Source organism: Ceratotherium simum, chromosome 11 (genome assembly GCF_057802395.1).
Source record: "Ceratotherium simum simum isolate JZ-2026a chromosome 11, ASM5780239v1, whole genome shotgun sequence".
NCBI lineage: Eukaryota > Metazoa > Chordata > Mammalia > Perissodactyla > Rhinocerotidae > Ceratotherium > Ceratotherium simum.
Window position 1 is genome coordinate 63584487 of NC_141910.1, and position 22419 is coordinate 63606905.

At 35.9% G+C, this 22419-nt stretch overlaps 1 protein-coding gene across 2 annotated transcripts in view; it reads left to right on the forward strand.

Moving 5' to 3' along the window:
• The window catches only part of NBAS (NBAS subunit of NRZ tethering complex), a 331461-nt gene that overhangs the window by 87493 nt on the left and 221549 nt on the right, over window positions 1–22419 (forward strand). For both annotated transcript variants that reach the window (XM_087437126.1, XM_087437127.1), the window contains exons 18-21: window positions 271–411; window positions 679–757; window positions 5769–5873; window positions 6562–6698. In XM_087437126.1, coding sequence (XP_087293252.1) covers window positions 271–411; window positions 679–757; window positions 5769–5873; window positions 6562–6698 — 462 coding nt within the window. The remainder of the gene's footprint in view (window positions 1–270; window positions 412–678; window positions 758–5768; window positions 5874–6561; window positions 6699–22419) is intronic.

Here is a 22419-nt window from a genome sequence, read left to right on the forward strand (position 1 = left end):
AACATGTTTTCCTAAATAGTTTTCATTTTCTTGATTTTTAAAATTTCTCTATATGATGGTTACTGATAACCTGATGACTTTTTGCCCATCCTATGGATATAATGAGTGAATCTCTTTGCTTACAATAGCAAAAGCTTTCTTTCAAATAATTGGCTATTTCTGTTTCTGTGGAGATCAACTTAATAAAATCAAAGTAGGGGAAAACATCTATTCACTACAGGAAGTTTAAAAAATTAATCAACAGATTTGGGTTTTCTTTTTTTCTTGCAGATTTACATTACCTGGTGAAATAGACATTGATGGTATCTGCTATGAGGAGCTTTCATCACCTAAAGAAGAGCCTGCCAAGAAGAAAAAGGAGAAGGAGCTCAAGAAGAGACGAGAACTACTTAAATTAGTGAACTTTTCAAAGTAAATGATTTGTTACTGTTCATTTTATAATTTCTTTAAAATTATAAAATGTCATTTAAGTGTGTCCTTTACTGGTGATAATTGCTCTAAATTATTTTGGCAACTTAAAGCAAATTCCTTTTAATATTAATTTACCCTTGTGCTTTTATGTACTGTTCCATGAGTTTTGGGCTTAATGGAATATTATCATTTTTATTCTATTTCAACTCTTAGGGAAATGTTGCTTTTATGTAAATATAAGTGGCCTAATGTAGTTATTCAAAACAGGTTAACACTGGAGCAAAAGGAACTTTGCCGTTGTAGATTGAAATTATTAACCTACTTAGATCGACTTGCAACATATGAGGTAAGGGTAGTTTTAATCAAACCAATTATGTTCATTTGATCTGTCATTATAAATGCTAATATCAGATATTAATATATAATATTTGATAGTCTTGGTCTTTAGAACTATTTATGTGGAAAAATTCATTTTGTACAGAAGCAGATTCTCTTATCTATGAGTTTTGGTAAAAATTAGAGATGATGAAAGGCCAGAAGTTGTTTTGTTAGTCTAGGGAATAGAAATGCTTTGGACGTTTCAGAGCATCTGTGTTTCCTAGATTTATGATCCTTTTCATTTACTTTTATTTTACATTGTGATTTTAAGGTTATGGCATATAACTGTCTACAGTACCATATTTTGGTATACACTGGATTTTAATAACCCTAGTATAAATATTTCTGACTTCTTTTAGTGATTTGTTAATAAGTTGAATTTAATTGGTTGAACTTTGATCCTAATTGTGGCCTTAATCTGTGTTACGCCTCCCTTCTGTGGGCATACCTCACTTGGCACTTGGTACTGGCATATAGTAGGGACTCAGTAAATGTCACTTCTGGTAATGTGATGCCTATCCCCAGAATAATGGTGGTAGTTAGTACTTGTGATGCCTACAGGCAGATAAAAGCATTTGATTCCCCTTCTGCTAATATAATAAAAATATTTTCAAACAAAATACTAGTGACAAAGAGGGCTATTTCTATGGTAATTAGAAAACATTGTGATGAGTATATCATTTCATGCAAACAAGTTATAAAAAATTCATAATAGTTTTATCTATAGGTACAACTAGTTTGTTGTTGGATGGTCATATTATTTTAAAGCATATTCTTTTATTATGTCTGAGTTCTGTGATATTTTGAGGTAATATATAAAAGCACATTGTGAATTGCAGAAGTCAGTACAGATGTAATTTATTATTTTTTATACTTAGCCTTAGTTTCCCTGATGATGAGATCTTAAAAAGTTCCATTATATATTCAGAGTTTGACTATCCAGTTAATTTTCTTGCATTATTCTTTAGTTATTGAATTGCTATTTCCTATTCGACAGTAATAAGTACATTTATTATTACGTGGTAATAGTGACATTTTAAAGTATTTGTTGAGCCCACTTTTGTAGGGAATTAAGCTAAGCTTTTGAAAAGTAGGTGAAATTGATGAATTTGGCTGTTAAAACTTGAATTAAGATGTTCACATGTAATGGCTAACCAGCTAGATAGTGGTAGAGATAGGCATTGCATGTTAATCGTAGGGCGTGGCTTATTTTATTAATTCTGTGATAAATGAGATAAAAATGGATTCATTTAAGTTTTATACGAGCGCCTACTATATGCCAGATATTATGCCAGTGCTGGAGGTAGAGAGATGAACAAGGAACAGTCTTCATGGAGTCCTCATTATTTCGACAATAAGTGATGATAATGAAGATATGAAGAATTGATGAGGCAGCATAATGGAGAAAAACATTAAATTTTTCCTGGGGATGTTCAAGAAGGCTCTACATAGGAAGTGATATTTCCACTAATCCTTAAACAAGGAAGGCCGACTTAGGTGGGTAGATGGGTACTATGTGGGGGAAACGAGAATGGAAGCTCCATGAGGGGAGGGGCTTTGTCCTGTTGGCTGCAGTATCCCCAGAGCTCAGGATGATACCTGGCTCCTTGAGGAGCTCGGTAAATATTTGTTGAAGGAACCCATAGGTAAGAGAATACCTTAAGAAATACCAACACATTTGTTGAGGATTTAATATTTGTCAGCCAATGTCTTATGTACTTTATCCAGATTATTTCCCAACAATTCTTTGGGGCAAGTACTGTATCCTCTCAATTTTATGATGTGAAAACTGAGGCTTAGAGAAGATAAGTAATTTGTCTAAATAAATAGGAATCAAGAACTCACAGCTAGGTCTCTCTGATTTGGTAGCCTATGCTGATAATCAGTGAGCTGTATAAAGAAAGGCCTGCCGGCGTGAAAGAAGACTGTGTGCTCCTGAAAAAGTGAGCTAGTCAGGGTAGCTAGCCTGTAGGGGGCAGGGGAGGGGGTGGCACAGAATGAAGCTGGGAGAGATGGTTGGAATAGTTTGTGGCCATATTTTGAAAGGTCTTTCATGCTGTGTAAGGAGTTGAATTGAATTGAATTTTTGTCAGAGGTTGAGTGAGTTTAGGAAAGAATGGGAAGTGGGGAAGTAGAGACAGTGGTTGTGGACAGCCATTTCAAGAAGTTTTATTGTTAAGGAGAGCAGAGAAGATAGTGGTAGCTAGAGGACTGTATGAGATTAAGCGTTTTTTTTTTTGAGAGGAAGATTAGCCCTGAGTTAACATCTGATGCCAATCCTCCTCTTTTTGCTGAGGAAGACCGGCCCTGGGCTAACATCTGTGCCCATCTTCCTCTGCTTTATGTGGGACGCCGCCACAGCATGGGTTGACAAGCGGTGCATCAATCTGCGCCTGGGATCTGAACCTGTGAACCCCAGGCCTCCGAAGCAGAATGCGCAAACATAAGTGCTGTGCCACTGGGCCGGCCCCTAAGGATTGTTTTTTAATAGAAGGAAAAAGTATTGTTTGTATGCTATGGGAATGAACTAGTAGAGGGTGAGGAGGAATTTACTGAACAGAAGAAAGAGGAGATAATTGCATGATTATAGAAATGGAAGAAATGGGATCCAGAGCATGAGTGGAGGTTTGAGGCTTTTTTGGGAGCAGATATTTGTAACTGAAGAAAGGAAAATCACATTGGTATAGGTACAGGTAGATATGTAGTTTTGGTGGGTTGGCAAATGAGGGACTTCGTATCTAACGGTCAATTAAAAAAAGAATATACGAAGCAAGGTTTTCAGCAGAGAGTGGGGCAGGGGAATAGGATGTTGGAGATCTGGAAAGAAGGACAGAGTTGTGGAAAAGTTCCTAACAGAACTGGAAAGAAAACTTATTAGGGAACTGTAGTAGCATTGAGGGACAGCATCAGTGTCTGTTTGACTTTTGTTTTGAATTTAACAGTTTTTAAGCTTTTTATTATAAAAAATTTCAAACCTTCATAAAAGTGTAGAGAGTAGTGTAATGAACTCTGATGTATTCATTGCCGAGCTTCAGCCGTTTTCAACATTTTGCCAGTTTTGTATCTTTTATTTTCCACCTTCCCACTCCTGCCTTTTCTTTCACTGAAGTATTTTAAAGCAAATCCCAGACATCTTTCATTTTGCCCATAAATACTTAACTATCTCTAATTGATAAGGACTTAAAAAAACAACCGTAATAACACTATTATTTCTAACAAAATTAGTAGTAATTCCTTAATATCATGATATATCCACTAATGTTCAGATTTCCCAGGTTGCCTCACAAATGCTTTTTTATGAGGTTCGTTTTTGGTTCATTTGAATCAGGATCCAAACAAGGCTGAGATCTTGAAATGAAAATGAGAACTGTCAGCTTGGTTTTGTGCTCTTTCTTCACTGACTTCCAGTAACTTGTATTCAGAGTTCACAGTTGCATCTGACTAGGGCTGAGGTTTTGCCAGGTGAGTCTGATAAGGGAGAGGCAAGGGATTAAAGAAATCCCTTTATAATGATGGACCAGGGACTGGAAGCTCGGTAGAAGGGAAGAGAGACTTTGAGGGAGAGAGAAGGTGAGAAAAGAAGTGGAGTCAGTGGGTTGGGTGCCTTGGCAAGGTAGGGGAGTTGTTGGAGGGCCGCGTACTGGGTGTGCGGGAAGGACAGGAGCCGCTGGTCACAAGTCCAGTGCCTGACATTGGTATCCCGGAGTGTCTTCCTGGTGATGACAGAGATCCAGGGCATGGCCATGGATGTGTAACTGAAATGAAATAAAGGAAATGGTCACTGTGGAGGAGGAGTCAGGGACTGAGAAGATTTTTGAAATGTTTTCTTCTTTTGGTTTCCGTGAGTGTGGAATAAATTCTGTTTTTCCCTTACTTCTCTTGCTGCTCCTCTTTCTACTTTTCAGGTAGAGATTCCCTTTTCCTTCCTCATCCTTTAAATGAGGTTTTTCCTCAGGCTCCTTTCATTTCGTTCTGCTTAATCTCCCTTGGACTCGTATTCACCTCTGTATTAACTCTACATCATGTAGCTAACTCACAGCTTACTCCAGCACTCCTGACCTTATATCCACCTGCCTGCTGGGGAGCTCCTTTTAGAGGTGCCATAGTCCCAAACTCAACGTGTTTGCAGGTGAACTTCTCACTCTTCACCCTCGCTCTCTCACCTCCTCTGAGCATCCTCATTCTTCCTTCTTTCCTATCGCAGTAAATGAATTCAGTTACAAATATTTAGTGGGTATTTATTATGTGAAAGACAGTATGCTAGGTATCTGGGGCTCAGCATTAAACATGACAGACACGAGCCCTAAGTCAGACGCTGCAGTGGGGAGACTTACACTCACACTTGCCGAGGCTTACTCCTATTTGTCCTTTATGTGTCCGCTTCGGTGCCACTTCTGGGAAACCTTCGCTGCCCTCTTAGAACTAGGTCTAGGACCCCTCCCGTGTGTTCCCCTTTACCTGTTCCTATTGGCTTGTCTTCCCTACTAGATTTTAAGCTACTTGGAGAGCAGGGACAGTGTATTGTTCATTGTATCCACTGCCCATCTCAGTGCCTCTAGCACGTGGTGGACACTCCATAACTGTTTGAACGAATGAATGGTTTTACGTGGGTCACACCAGCAGCAGTAGTTAATCGGAAGCTCGCATACAGATGTGGCAGGTGCTCAGAATGCACAGCCATGTATAACTGTTCCTTATTTGTTTTTGCCAGGTGGTGGATTTTGGTTGTCCTGCTGTAATTAATTTAATTTTTACTGCCTATTTCATCTGCTTCTGGACTTTTTTTTAATTAACAGCATTTATAAATGTAGCCATTTTCAAAATAAAGGCAAGAATGCAGATGTAGTACTTTAGTTAACAGTTGATAGTTTAATTAATTCAGGCCTTATTTATTTAGGTAGGCAGAGCTGTAAAGGTTTTTAATATTTTCTTGTTACCCATGTTTAAAAGCCTTTTCATTAAATCACTGTTCCCCTCAGGAAATCCTAGGAGTGCCTCATGCATCTGAACAGAGATATGATGCTGAATTCTTTGAGAAGTTCAGAAATCAGAATATTGTTCTCTCAGCAAGAACTTATGCTCGGGTAATTTCTTTTTTGTAAAAAAAATAATTATGTTTAGTAACACTTTCTAAATCTTTGAGCTGAAGTTAATGTTATTGCATGCATATATAATTAAATTTTCCTTTTTTGTTGTAGTATTAATAAATGTAGAGAAAACAGAATCATATTTTAAGGAACTTTTATTCATAATTTGAGTTTTAAAAATAAATAACTTAGGGCCGGCCCCGTGGCTTAGCGGTTGAGTGCGTGCGCTCTGCTACTGGAGGCCTAGATTTGGATCCCGGGCGTGCACCGACGCATCGCTTTCCCGGCCATGCTGAGGCCGCGTCCCACATGCAGTAACTAGAAGGATGTGCAACTACGACGTACAACTATCTACTGGGGCTTTGGGGAAAAATAAAAAGGAGGAGGATTGGCAATAGATGTTAGCTTGGAGCCGGTCTTCCTCAGCAAAAAGAGGAGGATTAGCATGGATGTTAGCTCAGGGCTGATCTTCCTCACAAAAAATAAAAAAATAAAAAAAATAAATAACTTTTATAACATTAGATGGAGAAAATTGATACAGACTAGGAAAAATCAGGAATAAGTCAAAGTACTTCATATCAGAACTACATAAAAATTAATTTTAAGTTTTTGAATGTTGTCATACAAAATCACTCCTTTATTTCTAAGGTTCACATTAGAAACTTAACCTTTGCCTTTTGTACAGGAAAGTAATGTACAAGCCCTAGAAATTCTGTTTACTTATCATGGATCCGACCTGCTTCCTCATCGCCTTGCGATTCTCTCCAACTTTCCAGAGACCACTTCTCCACACGAATATTCTATTTTGCTGCCTGAAGCTTGGTATGTGACTTTGTTAACTGAATTTTACCTTCTTTCTAAATAACAACAACTTTTGTTTCATACAGAACACCTTAATTAAAAAAAAAATAATTTTAATGTAATCTATTTAAACTTTTTTTTTCTGATTATAAAATTGTTTCTGCCTTATTTTTAAATGATTATGAAGCCACAATGTATCTAGCATAACAGGATCACTTTAATTTAAGGAACAGGAACTTTCCTTTTTTTTTTGAAAGCCTCCTGATTTTACTGCTATGTACTGAATATGTACTGTTTTTGATTAAGAACAGTTTTTAGAATAACAATATCTGTTTGAATTAGTTGTATATTTTAAGTTTTTTTTTTAATTTTATTTATTTATTTTTTTCCCCCAAAGCCCCAGTAGATAGTTGTACATCATAGCTGCACATCGTTCTAGTTGCTGTATGTGGGACGCGGCCTCAGCGTGGCTGGAGAAATGGTGCGTCGGTGCGCGCCCGGGATCCGAACCTGGGCCACCAGCAGCAGAGTGCACGCACTTAACCACTAAGCCACGGGGTCGGCCCTAGTTGTATATTTTAGAAATTGAAGTGTAGTTCTGACAGTATTAAGTCCAAGGGACCCAGGGATGTCTGAATCTTGCTTCTCTCAACAACCCTTTCTCCTTACGAAATTCCAGAGGCACAAAGACAAATGGGAAATCAAAGTACCACTTTACTATTAGTTAGACTGATGCTCCTTACCTCACTTCAAGGCTATTTGATAATTGGGTTGTAACTTGTGACATAGATTCTAAGCCCAATGGAACCGTTAAGTCCCAGTTGTACCACCCAGTGGGTTTCCAGAGGCCTGAACATCTGTTGAGAAGGAAGAAAAGAGAATATATTTGCCTAGTGCATAACTTAAAGATGGGGAGGGCATCAGCCCCTGGCCTGAATGGTGCCTGGCAGCAGAGAGGAGTGCAGAGCATACCCTGCTTGTCAGTTACTACATAGAGGCAGGAGGCAGGAGTATCCATTTGTGAGTCCTTTCACATCCAGGGAAGTAGCCCATTAGTAAATGTGACTCAGTCAATTGCATGATTTATCCTTTCTGAATTTGAGTTTACTTATCTTTAAAGTGCGCTTATAGTCCCTGTCTTGCTTAGTCATATTGCATATTTTTAGTAAAAGGTGAATTGTTATATATGAAATCTGCTTGTAAACTATAAAACACTGTAAGGGATTATGACAGTTCTGATTGAAATCATTGTTACAAACTTTGGCTACTGGCAACTTACAGTATTAAGGGGTGTTATTGGAATTGGGGATCATTTGGTTTCTTCCTTCTTCCCCTGCCACCTGCACCTAATATCATAGCTGTAGGCTTAGGTGTTGAGGATGATGACCAGCATTCATAGGGTAATCGCTATGCATTTGGCATATACTTCTCTCTGGTCTCCAAACACTTTTGGTATTATCCCTGTTATTACAGAAACCTGAGATTTACAGAGGTTTAATAGTATGTTAAACTTTATGTAAGTGCAGCTAAGATTTGAGCCTATATTTATTTAGAGTTGTAGGTCAGAAAACTCGAAAAATATGTTATAAACTCCTTATTGTGCACTACTCTTAGTAATAAAAAAGTCTTTGTTATGATTAAAAATAAACAAAAAGAAAAAGCTTAGGATGCCCTTTTCTTTTTCAAACAGTTTCTTTTAGATCTGAATGGTATGTAAATGTATTTTATGAATATTTCAGAATATACTTCATTTATTGGTTTCTGCCTATTTGCAAAATCTAATCTGAATGGAAATGACTTTTTCTAGCGTAAGTTGTTAGTGTAGAGAAAAGGGCTACTGTCTTACAGTTTTTTTTTAAAGGTAATTTCTCCTTAGATTTGGATGCATTGATTGTTATTGTCTTCTGATAATTGCTTAGACAAACACTTGATTTTAACCTGAAATTTCAGAATTGATTTGCAAAATAGTTTTACAATGTTCAACGCTGTATTATCTTTGAATGCCCTGTGGTTCCCTTATGGGGCCTGCCATAACAGATTTAAATTGCGATAAATACTTTAGGTAGACTGTATTACAGCAGGGGGAAATTAGAAGATAACGTTATTTTGAATCTTTGTTGTGGGATATGGAAAGGCTATTTCTAATGAATCCTTAAGTTATATTCATTTTAAACACATTAAGAAAATAGAGATTTTGTTGTTGTTGTTAATCTTTGTTTCTCAAGAAAGTCTTTCACATTGAGAATATTTTTGTTATAATTAGAAAGAATGAGAAAAAACAATAGGTTTAATTAGTAATGTCTGTATCTCCTTATAATTTTATGTGACTGGAAATCAAAACCACAATGATGTTTTAAGCATAGCTTCTTCTGGAGGTCTTCCATAAGTTATTCCTTTCCCTATGTTCTCATAATTCTTTGTTCACTCTTGTAGTGTAACACCTTTTACGTTGTGTCATTCATTTTTATTTCTGCCTTTCTCCCTCTTGTTTCCTTCTTTAACAATCACCCAGCCTCAAACCACTAACTCTTAAAGGCAGAGACCATCTCTTTGTTATTTTTGGATTCCCAAGGCCTAGCTAGGGTTGTGCTTGTGGAGTGGTTTCTCTGAAGATGTTTGCAAACTGTTAAATTAGGTCCATCTTGTGCCCATTTAAAAAAGAGATTAAAGGATGTCCTGAAGGGAGTACAGCAGAATATACATACTTTCATTTGTTAACATGGGAGGCCCCCGGCTTAGTATTTCGCTAAGGTTCCAATGGCCTTAAAGATTTAATAGCTATTTTAGCCCATAGTTAAAGCCTGCACGCTTTTTTTTTAAAAATTTTATTTATTTATTTATTTTCCCCCAAAGCCCAAGTAGATAGTTGTATGTCATAGCTGCACATCCTTCTAGTTGCTGCACGTGGGACACGGCCTCAGCATGGCCGGAGAAGCGGTTGCGCTGGTGCGTGCCCGGGATCCGAACCTGGGCCACCAGCAGCGGAGCGCGCACGCCCAACCGCTAAGCCAGCCGGCCGGCACTCTTTTATTCTATTTGAAGTTTTACTGTCTTGGACATGTAAGTCAATAAGTTATAGAAATTATTTCCTTTTTGAGGAAATGTTTTCTTCTGTGAATACTTGGTATTCATTTTCAAATGACTTGGAACCATTAGGTCAGCTGAACACAAAGTGTCTGATTTGTTGGGACATGAATGCTTTTCTCCGCTTACCTGCCCACTGTCTGCTGAGCACCTTCCATGTGCCTGGCACTATGGTTGGGATTTTGAAATGAATAAAACACTGTTCCTCTTCAGCAAGAGATGTCTGGTATACTTTACAAACTGACAGAAATTCCTGCTCACAGCATCATGCTTTCAAACTGAGGAAGAAATAAGAGTTGAAAAGACTCTAAATAAATCTGCAGCCTTTTCTGCTTTCTGTTTTTTTTCTCCTCAGTTGTGATGTCTGAAAACGAGTAAAATGATCTTGCCACTTCCCCATTTAGTGCTTTGAACAGCTGTAGAACTTTCTGTGTGCATTCCTTGTTTTTCTGTGAGAGTATACATTGCTCAGTGGCAGGGCTGTGTTTTATCCTGCTTTATCTTACCTTCGGTCCCCAACTTGTATTTTGCAAGTAATAATAACTTTTTAATAATCTGTTGAATTGATTTGAAGCAAATCACTAAACTCTAAGTGTGTGGCTCCCAAAATGCAGCATGGCTATGTATCTCCTCACAGTCTTCAGCTTGCTGTTAGGACAATTGTGTACCGTCCCCTGTACTCCACTGCTGCCACACGGGCCTCTTCCTGTCCCTTGAACATGCCATGCCTGCTGTCGCCATAGGGTTTTTGAGGTTGATGTGCCCCCTGCCTGGTGTGCCCTTTTCCCAAATCTTTCATGTGATAGGCCTGTTACTTTGTTCAGAGTCTCTGTTCAAAGGCTACCTCTTCAAAAGGCCTCCCCGACCACTCTTCATATAGCCTTCACTCCCTCCTCACTCTTTTGCCCGTATATCCGAGTTTACTCTTCTTCACAGCACTTACCCCTAATATATTATATGTTTATTTGTCTTCTCCACTTTCTCTGATCCTACCTGGCCACCCTATTTACAATTTTACTCTCACTTTAAATCCTCCTTTCCTGCTTTATTTTCTTCCTAGCATTTATCACTATCTACCTTACTTTGGGTTTTACTTATCTTGTTTATTTTCTGTTTGCCCTTCTAAAATGTCAGCTCCAATAAGACAGGGATTTTTGTGTGTTTTGTTCTTTTCCTTACCCTCTGCACTTAGAATAGTGCCCAGCACGTTGTAGGCACTCAGGAAATACTTGTTGAATGAATGAATAAGTGAATGAATGAATATAAAATCCATGAGGGAAGGACTTTGTGTCTCGTTCGCTCATGTAGCCTCGGTGCCTAGAAGAGTGCTTGGTACAAAGCAGTAACTCAGTAAGTTGTTTAAATGAATGAGTGTACACGGATGGGTAGGTAGAGTTTTACATTTTAGAGTTCAGGCTATATAATATTTTGGAAAGCCATAGAAACTTATACCAACAAGTAAACCTTTACCTACTTTGTTTTGAGGTCCCATTGGCAGAGCTTTTGCCTTGGCGTTTAACCAAGGTTTGATTAACCAATTTTCATTGAACCAGATTTTGTGATTTTGATTGCTGGGAAACTTCTATGGTATGTGTGATTTTTGTGTTTTATATTGTCACTCTTAAATCATGTGTATTTGACATTGATGAAATGTGACCAAGTTTTATAAAACTTTGAAATTACGTTTTCTGTCATACGTGATACATCTTTGTATTAGCTACCTATCCTTAGTTTGTCATTGCTATAAAACGTTTACACTTTATATTCTAGTTGACTGCTTTAGTTTCTAAATACAAAAGTAACGTTTCTTACCATCTTTATTAGCTTCCACAATTTGTGGTAATAGAGATTTTTTTGTAAAAAAAAGAAATACTTTTTTTTGGCTTTTAGTATTTTTGATGCTTATATCACACTGTAGAAAGATTCTTTCATTTATGCCTCATTTCCTATTATAAACCCTTTCCAGAATGATAAAAGAAATCTAGTGTTTTAAAAGGCTGTATTTTAAACAGTTGCCTGTTGAAATAGTATAGCGTAGGGATAAGAGCATTGACTCTAGAGCCAAGTTGTATAGATTCGTGATATTGGATATGCTTCATAGCTGCACCTCGGTCTTCTCACCTGTAAAATGAGGGTGATCACAGCACTTACTTTGTAGTGTTGTGAGAGTGATTAAGGAGTTAATGTATATAAAACATTGAGAACAGTGCTTGGCACCAAGTAAGTGCTACTTAAGTGTTGCAATTATTATTAATGCAGAATCCCATGCTATGGCCTTCGCCTTATATACTTACATATGTCATATACTTACTGTTTTAAACTTCTTATTGGAATAATGTTATAGTTACAGGAAAGTTGCAGAGCTAATACAGAGAGTTCCTATATACCTTTCACCTAGCGTCATCTCCCTTCTTACGTAATCATAGCACATTTGTCAAAACTAAGAAGTTACCATTGGAAACAGTCAGTTCTTTGTATAACGTGACATATGCTTTTCTAAAAATCACTGCACTATGCAAAATTGTGAAATGAAAACCAGAAGGCTTATGGGAAAAATGGGGTTAGGGTGAGCACTCAAAACCTTTGTTCAGTGGAACAAAGTTCGGAACCTAATAAAAATCGTACCATAGTTTTACACGTGTTAACTGCTAAGGAGCATTAATAACATTAAACACTTAAATATTAAAATATGGCACCTTACCTTGAAAAAGACCTGAAAAAGACTTTGCTTGTGGAAGTGGGTGATGGAAGACTTGCAGCTTCTGTGTTACTGGGAAGCGGAGGGAGAGGATGATTAGAAATCTGATGGAAAGTTGTAACACCAGATGTGGATGGGAGTGGGTCCTAATGCGCTTGGTGAACTGAGGTTGCTGGTAGATGTTGGGGAGTGTTTGTCCGTGCACACATAATCTGATATGGTTGGTTCAGCTGAGTGCAGTTTTCTGTGTTCACTTAATGTTTTTTATGGATGAAATTGTGCATCAGCAAATGTGAAATTTGTGTCGTGCTCAAGTTGTTCCCTAATATATCAATTCATTGGAACAAATTTGCATTTTCAAAACATTAAGAGCAGAACTGAATGTAAAATACTACTAAATAAACTATATATTTATTTGGATTTAACTATTTTTTCTATTACTATCCTTTTTCTGTTTCAGTATCCGATCCAGGATATCACATTGCATTTAGACTTCATTTACTTTTCATATATGGAAATAAACTCTGTCGTTCAATATCTGTCAGTCAAGAAATTCTTTGACACATATATTTACTATACAATGAAAACTGATACTCATATTTATGTTCCTGGATTATCTCCAGAATCAACAAGGAAAGATTGAATTACATTTAATGTATTTTGGGATATTGCAATATTTAAAATATTTTATATTTTAAGTGGCAACACTGTTGATGGAAATAGAATATCCAGAACACCTCCTTTTCATCATCCTAGAAAAGCTGTTACTATAGTAACTTGGCAGTTTGTTTGCTTGTGAATATCTAAGCTTAGTTAGATTATTTGCTGATTGAAAGTTTGACTATGGAAAGCATGCTGTAACATGCAGATAGACGGTACTTGTGGGAACTATGAAAATGTGTTTTAGATGTTTCCATTTTCTTTTTTGAATTTGTGATTGTATGAATTATTTGTTGATTTACTTCTAGTCATTCTCTACCTTTGGTTCCACAGTAATTCATATGACATATCATTAAGGCTAAAAATAAAAAAGTGGTTGAGTGAAAAATTTTAAGTCGCTGGTTGTTTAGATCACATAGGATGTCAACCTAATCTAACGTCAGTGTATACCTAGTCCCATATTCAGAAACTGCTGTTGTCCTGGAGCATAAAAAGCACTTTCACCTGTCTTCATTTACAACAACCTTGCAAAATAGTATGATAAATTGTATGACAAACCAGCTGGCAGAAGTGTTCCTCCTTTTGATCTGCTGATCCAGGACCTCTTTGTGCCGTGCACACTTTAACTCATGTGTTTGTCCCTGATATTTTATTCCCTTGCTAACCAGTCATCTCTGCTTTGCTTAGGCCTTTGTCTCTTTGGTGCTCTTTGCCGTACTTGATAATGCAACAGAAAGTCCAGGATCCCCAGGAATTTTCCCATTCCTGTTTTTCATTGGGCGGTGACATTGGACAAATAAATTTTGCATCATTTCTTCTTACTGATGAGTCTGTCACTCACCCAAAACTAGAAGGCTTTGGATGACCAATTTGGAAGATCTTCTTCTGTTTCCAAAGGCTGCTAATATCCTGTGGCAAGTTTTTATTATGACCAGACTAACACTTATCTCATGGTAAAGTGATATGAATATAGTGACACATGCGATGATGTTTAGTAACTGTTTAATGAATGAATGGTTGTTACATGAAGAGATTTGGAAAACACAGGGGATTGATGTGGCAAAGTAAATAAGATGCAATCAAAAGCATTCTTTTTGAAATAATCTGGAAAGGAAACTCTTCTTTGACTTTTCAAAGACCACAAACAAAGTGGTATACTGGTTGTGTTTTCCTACAATCCTATTCAGAGTGAATATATATAAAATTTGCCATCTTAACCATTTTTCAGTGTACAGTTCAGTAGCGTTAATTATGTTTACATTGTTGTGCAACCAATTTCCAGAACTCTTTTTATCGTGCACAACAATCTCTGTATCCATTAAACAATAGCTCCCCACTTTCCCTCCCCCAGCCTCTGACAACCACTGTTCTACATTCTGTCTCTATGAATTTGACTACTCTAGGTGCCTTGTGTAAGTGGAATCATACAATATTTGTCCTTTTGTGACTGGCGTATTTCACCTAGCAGAATGTCCTCAAGACATGATACACTTTTAGCAAAATTAATGTTATGATTAAATAAGATGTAGTGTGGCTTGCCACCTGTGGGTCATGTTTCTATTTATATGGCAAAAGTATTTCTTAAATAAAGTAACAGATGAAGATGAATTCTGGTTTGAGACGGGAGGTTACATCACCATTGACGCAGCACCCCTTCTTCATCTTTTGGTGATAAAGAAGGCATCAAAACTGTGGGGACCTTCTAATGTCTCTTCTACTACTTTGTTTTTTAAATCTGGGATTTGAAGAGACAAGATGGAGACTTTTTCTGTTATTATAACAACATAAAATTTAAATGCTAAAGGCAAATACATCAGTATGCATTTTATTTAAATTGCCAGTTTGGGACAAGTTTGATTTAGGTTAAATCGATGTACCTTATAACTTAAGTCATTAATAAAGAATTTACCTGTTCTTCATACCTGAAAGGTAGATAAGTTTACTTTTTACTACACTTTCAGTTTCAAATTGGTGATATTTTGATATTTTGTATTAGCTTGTGGTTTTTTCAGAGATAAAATAGTTTGAACTCTTTTTCATTGAAGTCAAATTTGACTCTAAACAGCTTTCAATTCAGAAGGTAAATTATAGTTTGGTTGATTTTTTTTTTTTTCCTCTGAAGGGTAACAGAAGATAGTACCAGAATCAATTACTGTTTGCTTAGTTTCTTAGTTTTAAGAATATTCTGGAAGTTTTTCTCCCATAAGAGGAATATTAATGTTTCTTGCAAAGCACATGTTGATTTTTGAATTTTAACTCTTTTTTAGTGAAATTTACAACTAATTATGAGTGCATGTGAAACCGATTTAAAAATTAAAGCATTTATAAATTGCTCTATATTAGTTTATTTTTGTTGAAAGAACACTTTAAAGAAGATAGATGAGTCATATAAAATTTTGTGTTATCTTAATAAAAATTTAGGGAATACTTATGTTCCAGATAAAGGCATTATATTAGATTAAGTAGGTGAATACAAATTTGAGTCAGATGTCGTACCTGTTCACAGAAGAATTAGAATCTAGTAGGGAAGTTCAGACAGGTTAGGTATAGCTATAACTACCATAAAATAAAAATGTGTCATAGGTGGAGTATAGATAGGTTTAGAGATGGGAGAGATTACTTTCTCTTAAAAAGGGTGGTAAATCAGGAAAGCCTTCTTAGAAGAGGTAAAGTTTGATCTAGGCCTTGAAGGTTGAGTATGTTTTTGATGTTGGAAAGTTTGAATAGGAAGGAGTTGTCTGAATAAATATTTAACCTGAAGTTGTTCCACCTACTCAGTCTTCATCTCTATCATATTGTTTAGTCACAGAATCCAAAAGATGTTCACAATTAATTTGTTGGTTGACAATGAATTAGTGCAGAAGATTTCCAATAACCAATTATGAATCTCTTTTTACTTATGTTTTTATGTAGCCTAGTCTTGTTTATAAATATTTCTTTTTTCTTCCCTGAAATTTTAAAAAAGTTTTTATTGGGCATTCTATTCCCACCTTAATTTTGCTCTTGTAAGGAAATATCATCTAAACTGTAGCTTGGATGATGAAATAATTATGGAGAGATTGGGGCATTGCATTCACTTTTTTGATTCTCAGGGGCAACATAAAAGTGTTTCTTTTCCCTTTAAAATTTAAAAGGTGATTAGCTACCTAATCAAAAATTCAATTCTCGTATGTGCAGTTTATTTCTGAACTGCTATAAGCAAAAAACAATAAATTGGTTTGTATTTTAGGCTTGGAAGAAGTATTTGGCCTTGTGTGGTGACTGTCAATAGAGAGGAGTACAGAGAGTTCTTTACAAAGCCTAATGTGTTGGCAGTTTCTGAATCCAAGAATAACCTGGTGTTTAGATCAGGAAAAAAGGGCCTAACAGCCTCAACTGTATAGAAGCAGGGTTGGGGCTGCCAGTAGGGTCATTGGTTTGCATGTCTCCTGGCACTGTGGGCATGTTAGATCGTCTCAATTAGTTCTTGTCTTTCTGTTTATTTAAAGCAATGAAATGGACTTAGGGCAATTTCTTGAAGAAGGTAGAAATGAATATTATTTCGGAGTAATTTTTATGGGCCTTGGAAAGTATATTGATATTTGTTATATATCTGGTACTCTTAGAAGTACTAAAGAAATGAAGGTATACTGATTGATTAATTCATTTCCTCTTTTATTCAACAAACATTAAATGATTGAGTATGAAACATTTTTTAAAATTTACAAACATTTTATGTTTCACATGTAATTCTCATAGCATGTTTATGAGATAAGCAGAAACGGGGTTATTATCCGGCTTTCAGGGCAAAAGATTGAGAGGCGTTAGTGAAATATGTCCTGAAATAAGGACTTATATTTAAAATAATTTTAAGTATTATCATTTTAGTGTATGTATAACTATTATCAAATGTTTTTAATGTGGCTTAATACAGTTTAAAGTTTATGGTTTTATTTGAAATTAAGAAATGTTTGAGGGGGTCTGGCCCAGTGGTGTAGTGGTTGATTTCGCTGGCTCTGTTTCGTTGGCCCGGGGTTCGCAGGTTCGGATCCTGGGTGTGGACCGACACACCACTCGTCAGGTCATGCTGTGGCGGCATCCCACATACAAAGTGGAGGAAGATGGGCACGGGTGTTGGCTCGGGGCTAGTCTTCTTCAGCAAAAAGAGGAGGATTGGCAATGGATGTCAGCTCAGAGCCAGTCTTCTTCACACACACACACAAAAAATGAAGGAAATCTTTGAGAGGGTACTTCTTCTTTTAAACTAATTTGTTCCTGCAAAAATCTGTTACTAGATTCAGCATTACCTGCTGATACCAAATGATATTCTTTTCATAGAGATGAGATTTTTCATTATTCATTTTCTTCCAAACTTAAAATACCTTGACCAATAATTTCAGAACATGTGATCCTTAAGTAGATTATAACATCTTCTGAATGGTTGAATTACCTCGGGGAAATAGTCCCTATAATTCTTTTTGATCACACAATGTCTTTTCCAGTCAAGATTTCATTAATATGTAGATACTTGTCTGTAACAGCAGTGAATCTCTTTATCATGCTATATGTAATTAACATATAAATAACCCTGTGAGACATTTTTCCCAGTTTCTGATAGAGGTAAGCCTGTTTAAATATTGTATTTGTAATAAGGAAAATACTATTAAGAATGAAATTCAAATTTTGTAGACAAACTATATGCATTATTTTAAGAAATGTTTTGACCTCAGTGTGTACCAATTTCATTTACTCTAAAAGTGTAGATGCTATATGTAAGAAATGTGAAAAAATATTCAATGACATACATAAGTGTTGGGATTGCACGACGTGGTATTGACACATACTTGATGTGGAGAAGTGATAGTATGGCACACTGGAAAGAGCAAAGGCTTTTAGTCAGAAATATGGGCGTAGGTCTTCGTCCTGATACTTGCTAGGTGTGTAACTTTGGGGAAGTCACTTAGTTAGCTTCTCTGAATTTGAGTTTCTTCGAGTGTGAAATAAGGAAATTGAAGAGGTATGTGATGATTAAGTAACCTAAGAGATACGTCATCTAGTACAGTTCCCAGCGTAGAATTGGCATTCACTTTACAGCAATGGTTGTGTAGTGGTAATAGAGTATATGGCTATAGCTGTAGCAGCAGCAGCAGTAGGTTTGTGGTACAAGTTGATAGGAATGTCATAATATAGATATCTTTTAGTTTTAAGTACATTAGGTAGACTTGCAAAAGACTGATAAACAAAATACAAAATTATGATAGAGAATATTCCTCCCTGATGGCACCGATGCTTTGGTTTCTCATCTAGAACAGTGCCCCTTTTCTCTGGTATTGGGTACCTAAGATTCCAAATTATTAATTAAAAAGTTGCTTAGTGAGCATTGTTTCAGATGCAGTTGAAGTTTCTTATTTAACTTTTAATGAATTATAGATACAGGAAAATGAACAAGTCACAAATGTATAATTTGATGAATTTTCACAAAGTGAACAAGAAACAGATGTTACCAGCATCCCTGTGTGCTCTCCTTTTACCCTCTTCTAGTCACCTCACCCAAGAGAACCACTACCTTGACTTCTAACAGCACAGCTTAATTTTGCCTGTTAAACAAGTGAAATGGTTTATGAGGACTATTTTACCTAAGCTGTGGAAAAGCGTAAAGAACTATTCTTATCTCTCAAAAGAGATCAAATTTTTCATGTCCTTCAAATTGAATGCTTCTCTTACTTTTCTAATGCTGGATGTACATTGACATTTTGTTTTTTTATGTTTAAAGTGTGTTTCTTATAGACAGAATATAGTTGAATGTTGCTGTTTTATCTAATCTGGCCATCTCTGCCTTTTAATTGGCATGCTTATTAGATCATTTATATTTAATATGTAGTCCAGTATGGTTCAGTTTAAAGCTAACATTTTGGTATTTGTTTACTCTTTGTCCCATTTATTCATTGTTTCCCTTTTCTTTTCCTGCCTGCTTTTGAATTGGTATTTTTATAATTCTATTTAATCTCCTTTATTGGATTAATAGTTATACTTTCTTTTTTTTAGTGGTTGCTCTAGAGTTGATAGTATATGTCTTTAACTTATGATAGTCTACTTTCAAATAATATAATAGCACTTCATGTATAATGTAGAACCTTACACAGTATTTTTCCATTTTCTCCCTTTTGGCTTTTGTACTATTGTTGTCATACATCTAACTTTTACATATGTTATGAACTCCACAATATATTTTTATCGTTTTTTCTTTAAACAGTAATTTTGTTTTAAATTAAAAGTATGTTTTATATTTATGCATTTATTTGCCATTTCCAGTGCTCTTCATTGCTTTGTATAGATCTAGATTTCTATCTGGTATCAAGTTTCTTCTGTCTGAAAGACTTTCTTTAGCATTTCTTATAGTGCTAATCTTCTGGTGATGAATTTTTCCTGCTTTTATATGTCTGAGAGTCTGTATTTTTGAAAAGTTTTCCCTGGGATAGAATTCTAGACTGACAGTTTTATTCTTTTAGTACTTCGGAGGTTTCGCTCCACTGTTTTCTGGCTTGTATTGCTTCTGATGAGAAGTGTGTTGTCATTCTTATCTTTGTTTCTCTTTGCATCATGTGTCTTATTTGGATACTTTTAAGATTTTCTTTATAACTAGTTATGAGCTATTTGATTATGGTGTGCCTTGATGTGGTTTTCTTCATGTTTATTCTATGGTTTTCTTCATGTTTATTCTGATTGTTACTATTGACTTTCTTTGATCTATGCCAAATTTAGGAAATTCGTGCTTATTATTTTTTCTCTCCCCACTCCCATCCCCAGTACACACACTCTTTTTTGGGACTCCACTTACATGTATGTTAGCCACTTGATCTTTTCTCACAGTTCGTTTTTTTCAGTTTTTTTCCCTTTGTGTTTTATTTTGGATAATTTCTATTACTGTATCTATAAATTTACTAATCTTTTCTTAAACAGCATCTGCTAGTAATGCCATCAGTGTGTTTTTCATCTCAGCTACTGAATTTTTCAATCCTAGGAGTTAGATTTGGGTCTTTTTTATTTTCTCTGTCTCTCCTTATCATGCTGCTGTTGTTGTTTCTTGGTCTGTTTTAAGAAATTGATTTTTCTCCTGGTTAGGGGCCATAAATTCCTGCTTTTTTATACTCATGGTATTTTTTATTGGATGCTGGACATTTGGGTTTGTTCACCTCTCCAGTTGAGTTCCTATCCCTGTTGTTACAGAACATACTTTGTCCTTTCTTATAATGTATTGATTTATTTAATCACACTATATGGGTTCCACCAGCCACCTTACTGTGTATACTGTAAGGTTAGCTTCTCTGTGCAGTTGATCTAAATGGATTTCTGAATTTATAATTAAATTAAAGGCTTTCCTTTAATCTGAAAATTATAGAAAGTGATCTAGAAATGCAGGTATAGGGGTATTTGTTCAATATTGTTTCTTCTTTCTGGTTGATCTGGAGCCTGTTATTCTAGACTCGATTCCCTCACGACTTCTCTGCTTCCTGCCTTAGATTTTGTGAATGAGTGTTTATTAAAATGAGATCCATTTCCTTCAAATTCTCCAGTGTTTTTCTTTCTTTCTCTTCCTATAATCTCTAGTTTGACTTTGAACCTCATCAGCAAGAGAGATGTGTTAGAATTACCTGCACTGCAGATACCTAGGCCATTATCTTCCCAACCACAGCCCGTGGAATTGACAGCAGGGCCTCTCCCTGTTCATTTTCGGGGTTTCCATTTCTTCAGTTGTGATTGTATGTCTGTCTGCTGTGTAATTTGGCCTAGACTCAGAGAATTCATGATGAAAAGACTGTAAATGGACCTGTATAGCAGCATCTCAGAGCAAACAACCTTTTGTACTTCTTTGCTTATTAAAAGCTTAGGACATTCCATACCTCTTTGTGCTCACGCATGCTCATACACATGGGCAAAGATCACTTGCCGTGTTACAGTATTGCAGTGTTCCTGATGGCATGGTGTCAGATGGGGAGTTGTACAGTCTATTTTAGAAATTGTAAATCAGAAACCTTTGAAAAAACCTCAGGTACACTGTCTAAATCTTTAGCCACAGGGCGAGCATGTTGATCTTGAGCTGTAAATAACCCTGTGGTTTTGGGGTAGTTTTTGTTTTTTCAGTTATTTATTCATTTTCATCTATCCATTCTTCAGTCCAGCCAGCCAGACATCCAGCCAGCCATCCACTAAGTATTTAGTGAGGTTTAAATGAATGCCAGGTATTGCACTAAGGAAATAAAATGACTAAAGCTTTGAAGGAGCTTTTAGTTTAGTAAAGGAGCACACAAATAAGTAATTATATTTCAATGTGATGACAGCAGTCACAGAAATACATGCAAAGTTTAGTAACATGGAACAAAGTCTGATAAGCTTGGTCTGGGAACATAACAAAAGGTTTCATTTTTTTTCCTCTAATGAACACTAGATTGACACAGTTAAAGGCAACATTATAAATACGTGCACCACAAGTCATACTACTTTTCTATCCATTTAGATGAGGTTCAAGTGCTTATTCGTAATTTTTATTTTTCCTTTTAAATATCTTACATCCACATTTTTTCTTCCTATTGCCATTACAAAACTTAGTTTTTGAAATATAATTTTTTCTTTCTATGAAGAGTTTTTTAGCAGTTAGAGTAACACAATGTTTCCTATTATGTATTCGTATTAATTATTCTTTCTTGAAGAAGCTTGCTAATTAATTATTTGCCTGAATCGTTTTGCTGAGATCCTTCTCTCAGTTAGGTACTGAGGGTATAAAGTGCCCCTACTCTGAAAGACATGTATTCAGAAATTATATTAGCGGTGGATAAATGCTGAAAGAGTTACCTACACAGTCTTAGCTATGTAGTCTTCCTCTTAAGTTGGCTTTTATATTTTTCATTTGTTGTTCAGATAAGTTTTACAGCTTGATTAAATCTTATCTGTCTAGTTCTTAAGAGTTTTTTTTGTTTTGTTTTTGAGAACTTCTATTTTAGAATTAAAAGAATACCAATGGATCTGTTCCTCCTGATCATTCAGTCATTTATTCATTCATTCAGTAAGTCAATGATGACTTTTAAGCTCATATAGTTTACTTACTTGCAAATTTATAATTGTAATATGTAATTTATGGGGTATATGAGGATTAAATTAAGTAATGCATTTATATAAATTTATTTAAAATTATTATTCATATTTTATTGCTGTGCATATAACACTGCTAGGAGTTGTGTTGGATGCTAAGGAGTAAAAAAGGAATATTTACTTTCAGTGGGGAGACAAAATATATACTAGGAACTTAAGAAAATAGTAGATAAG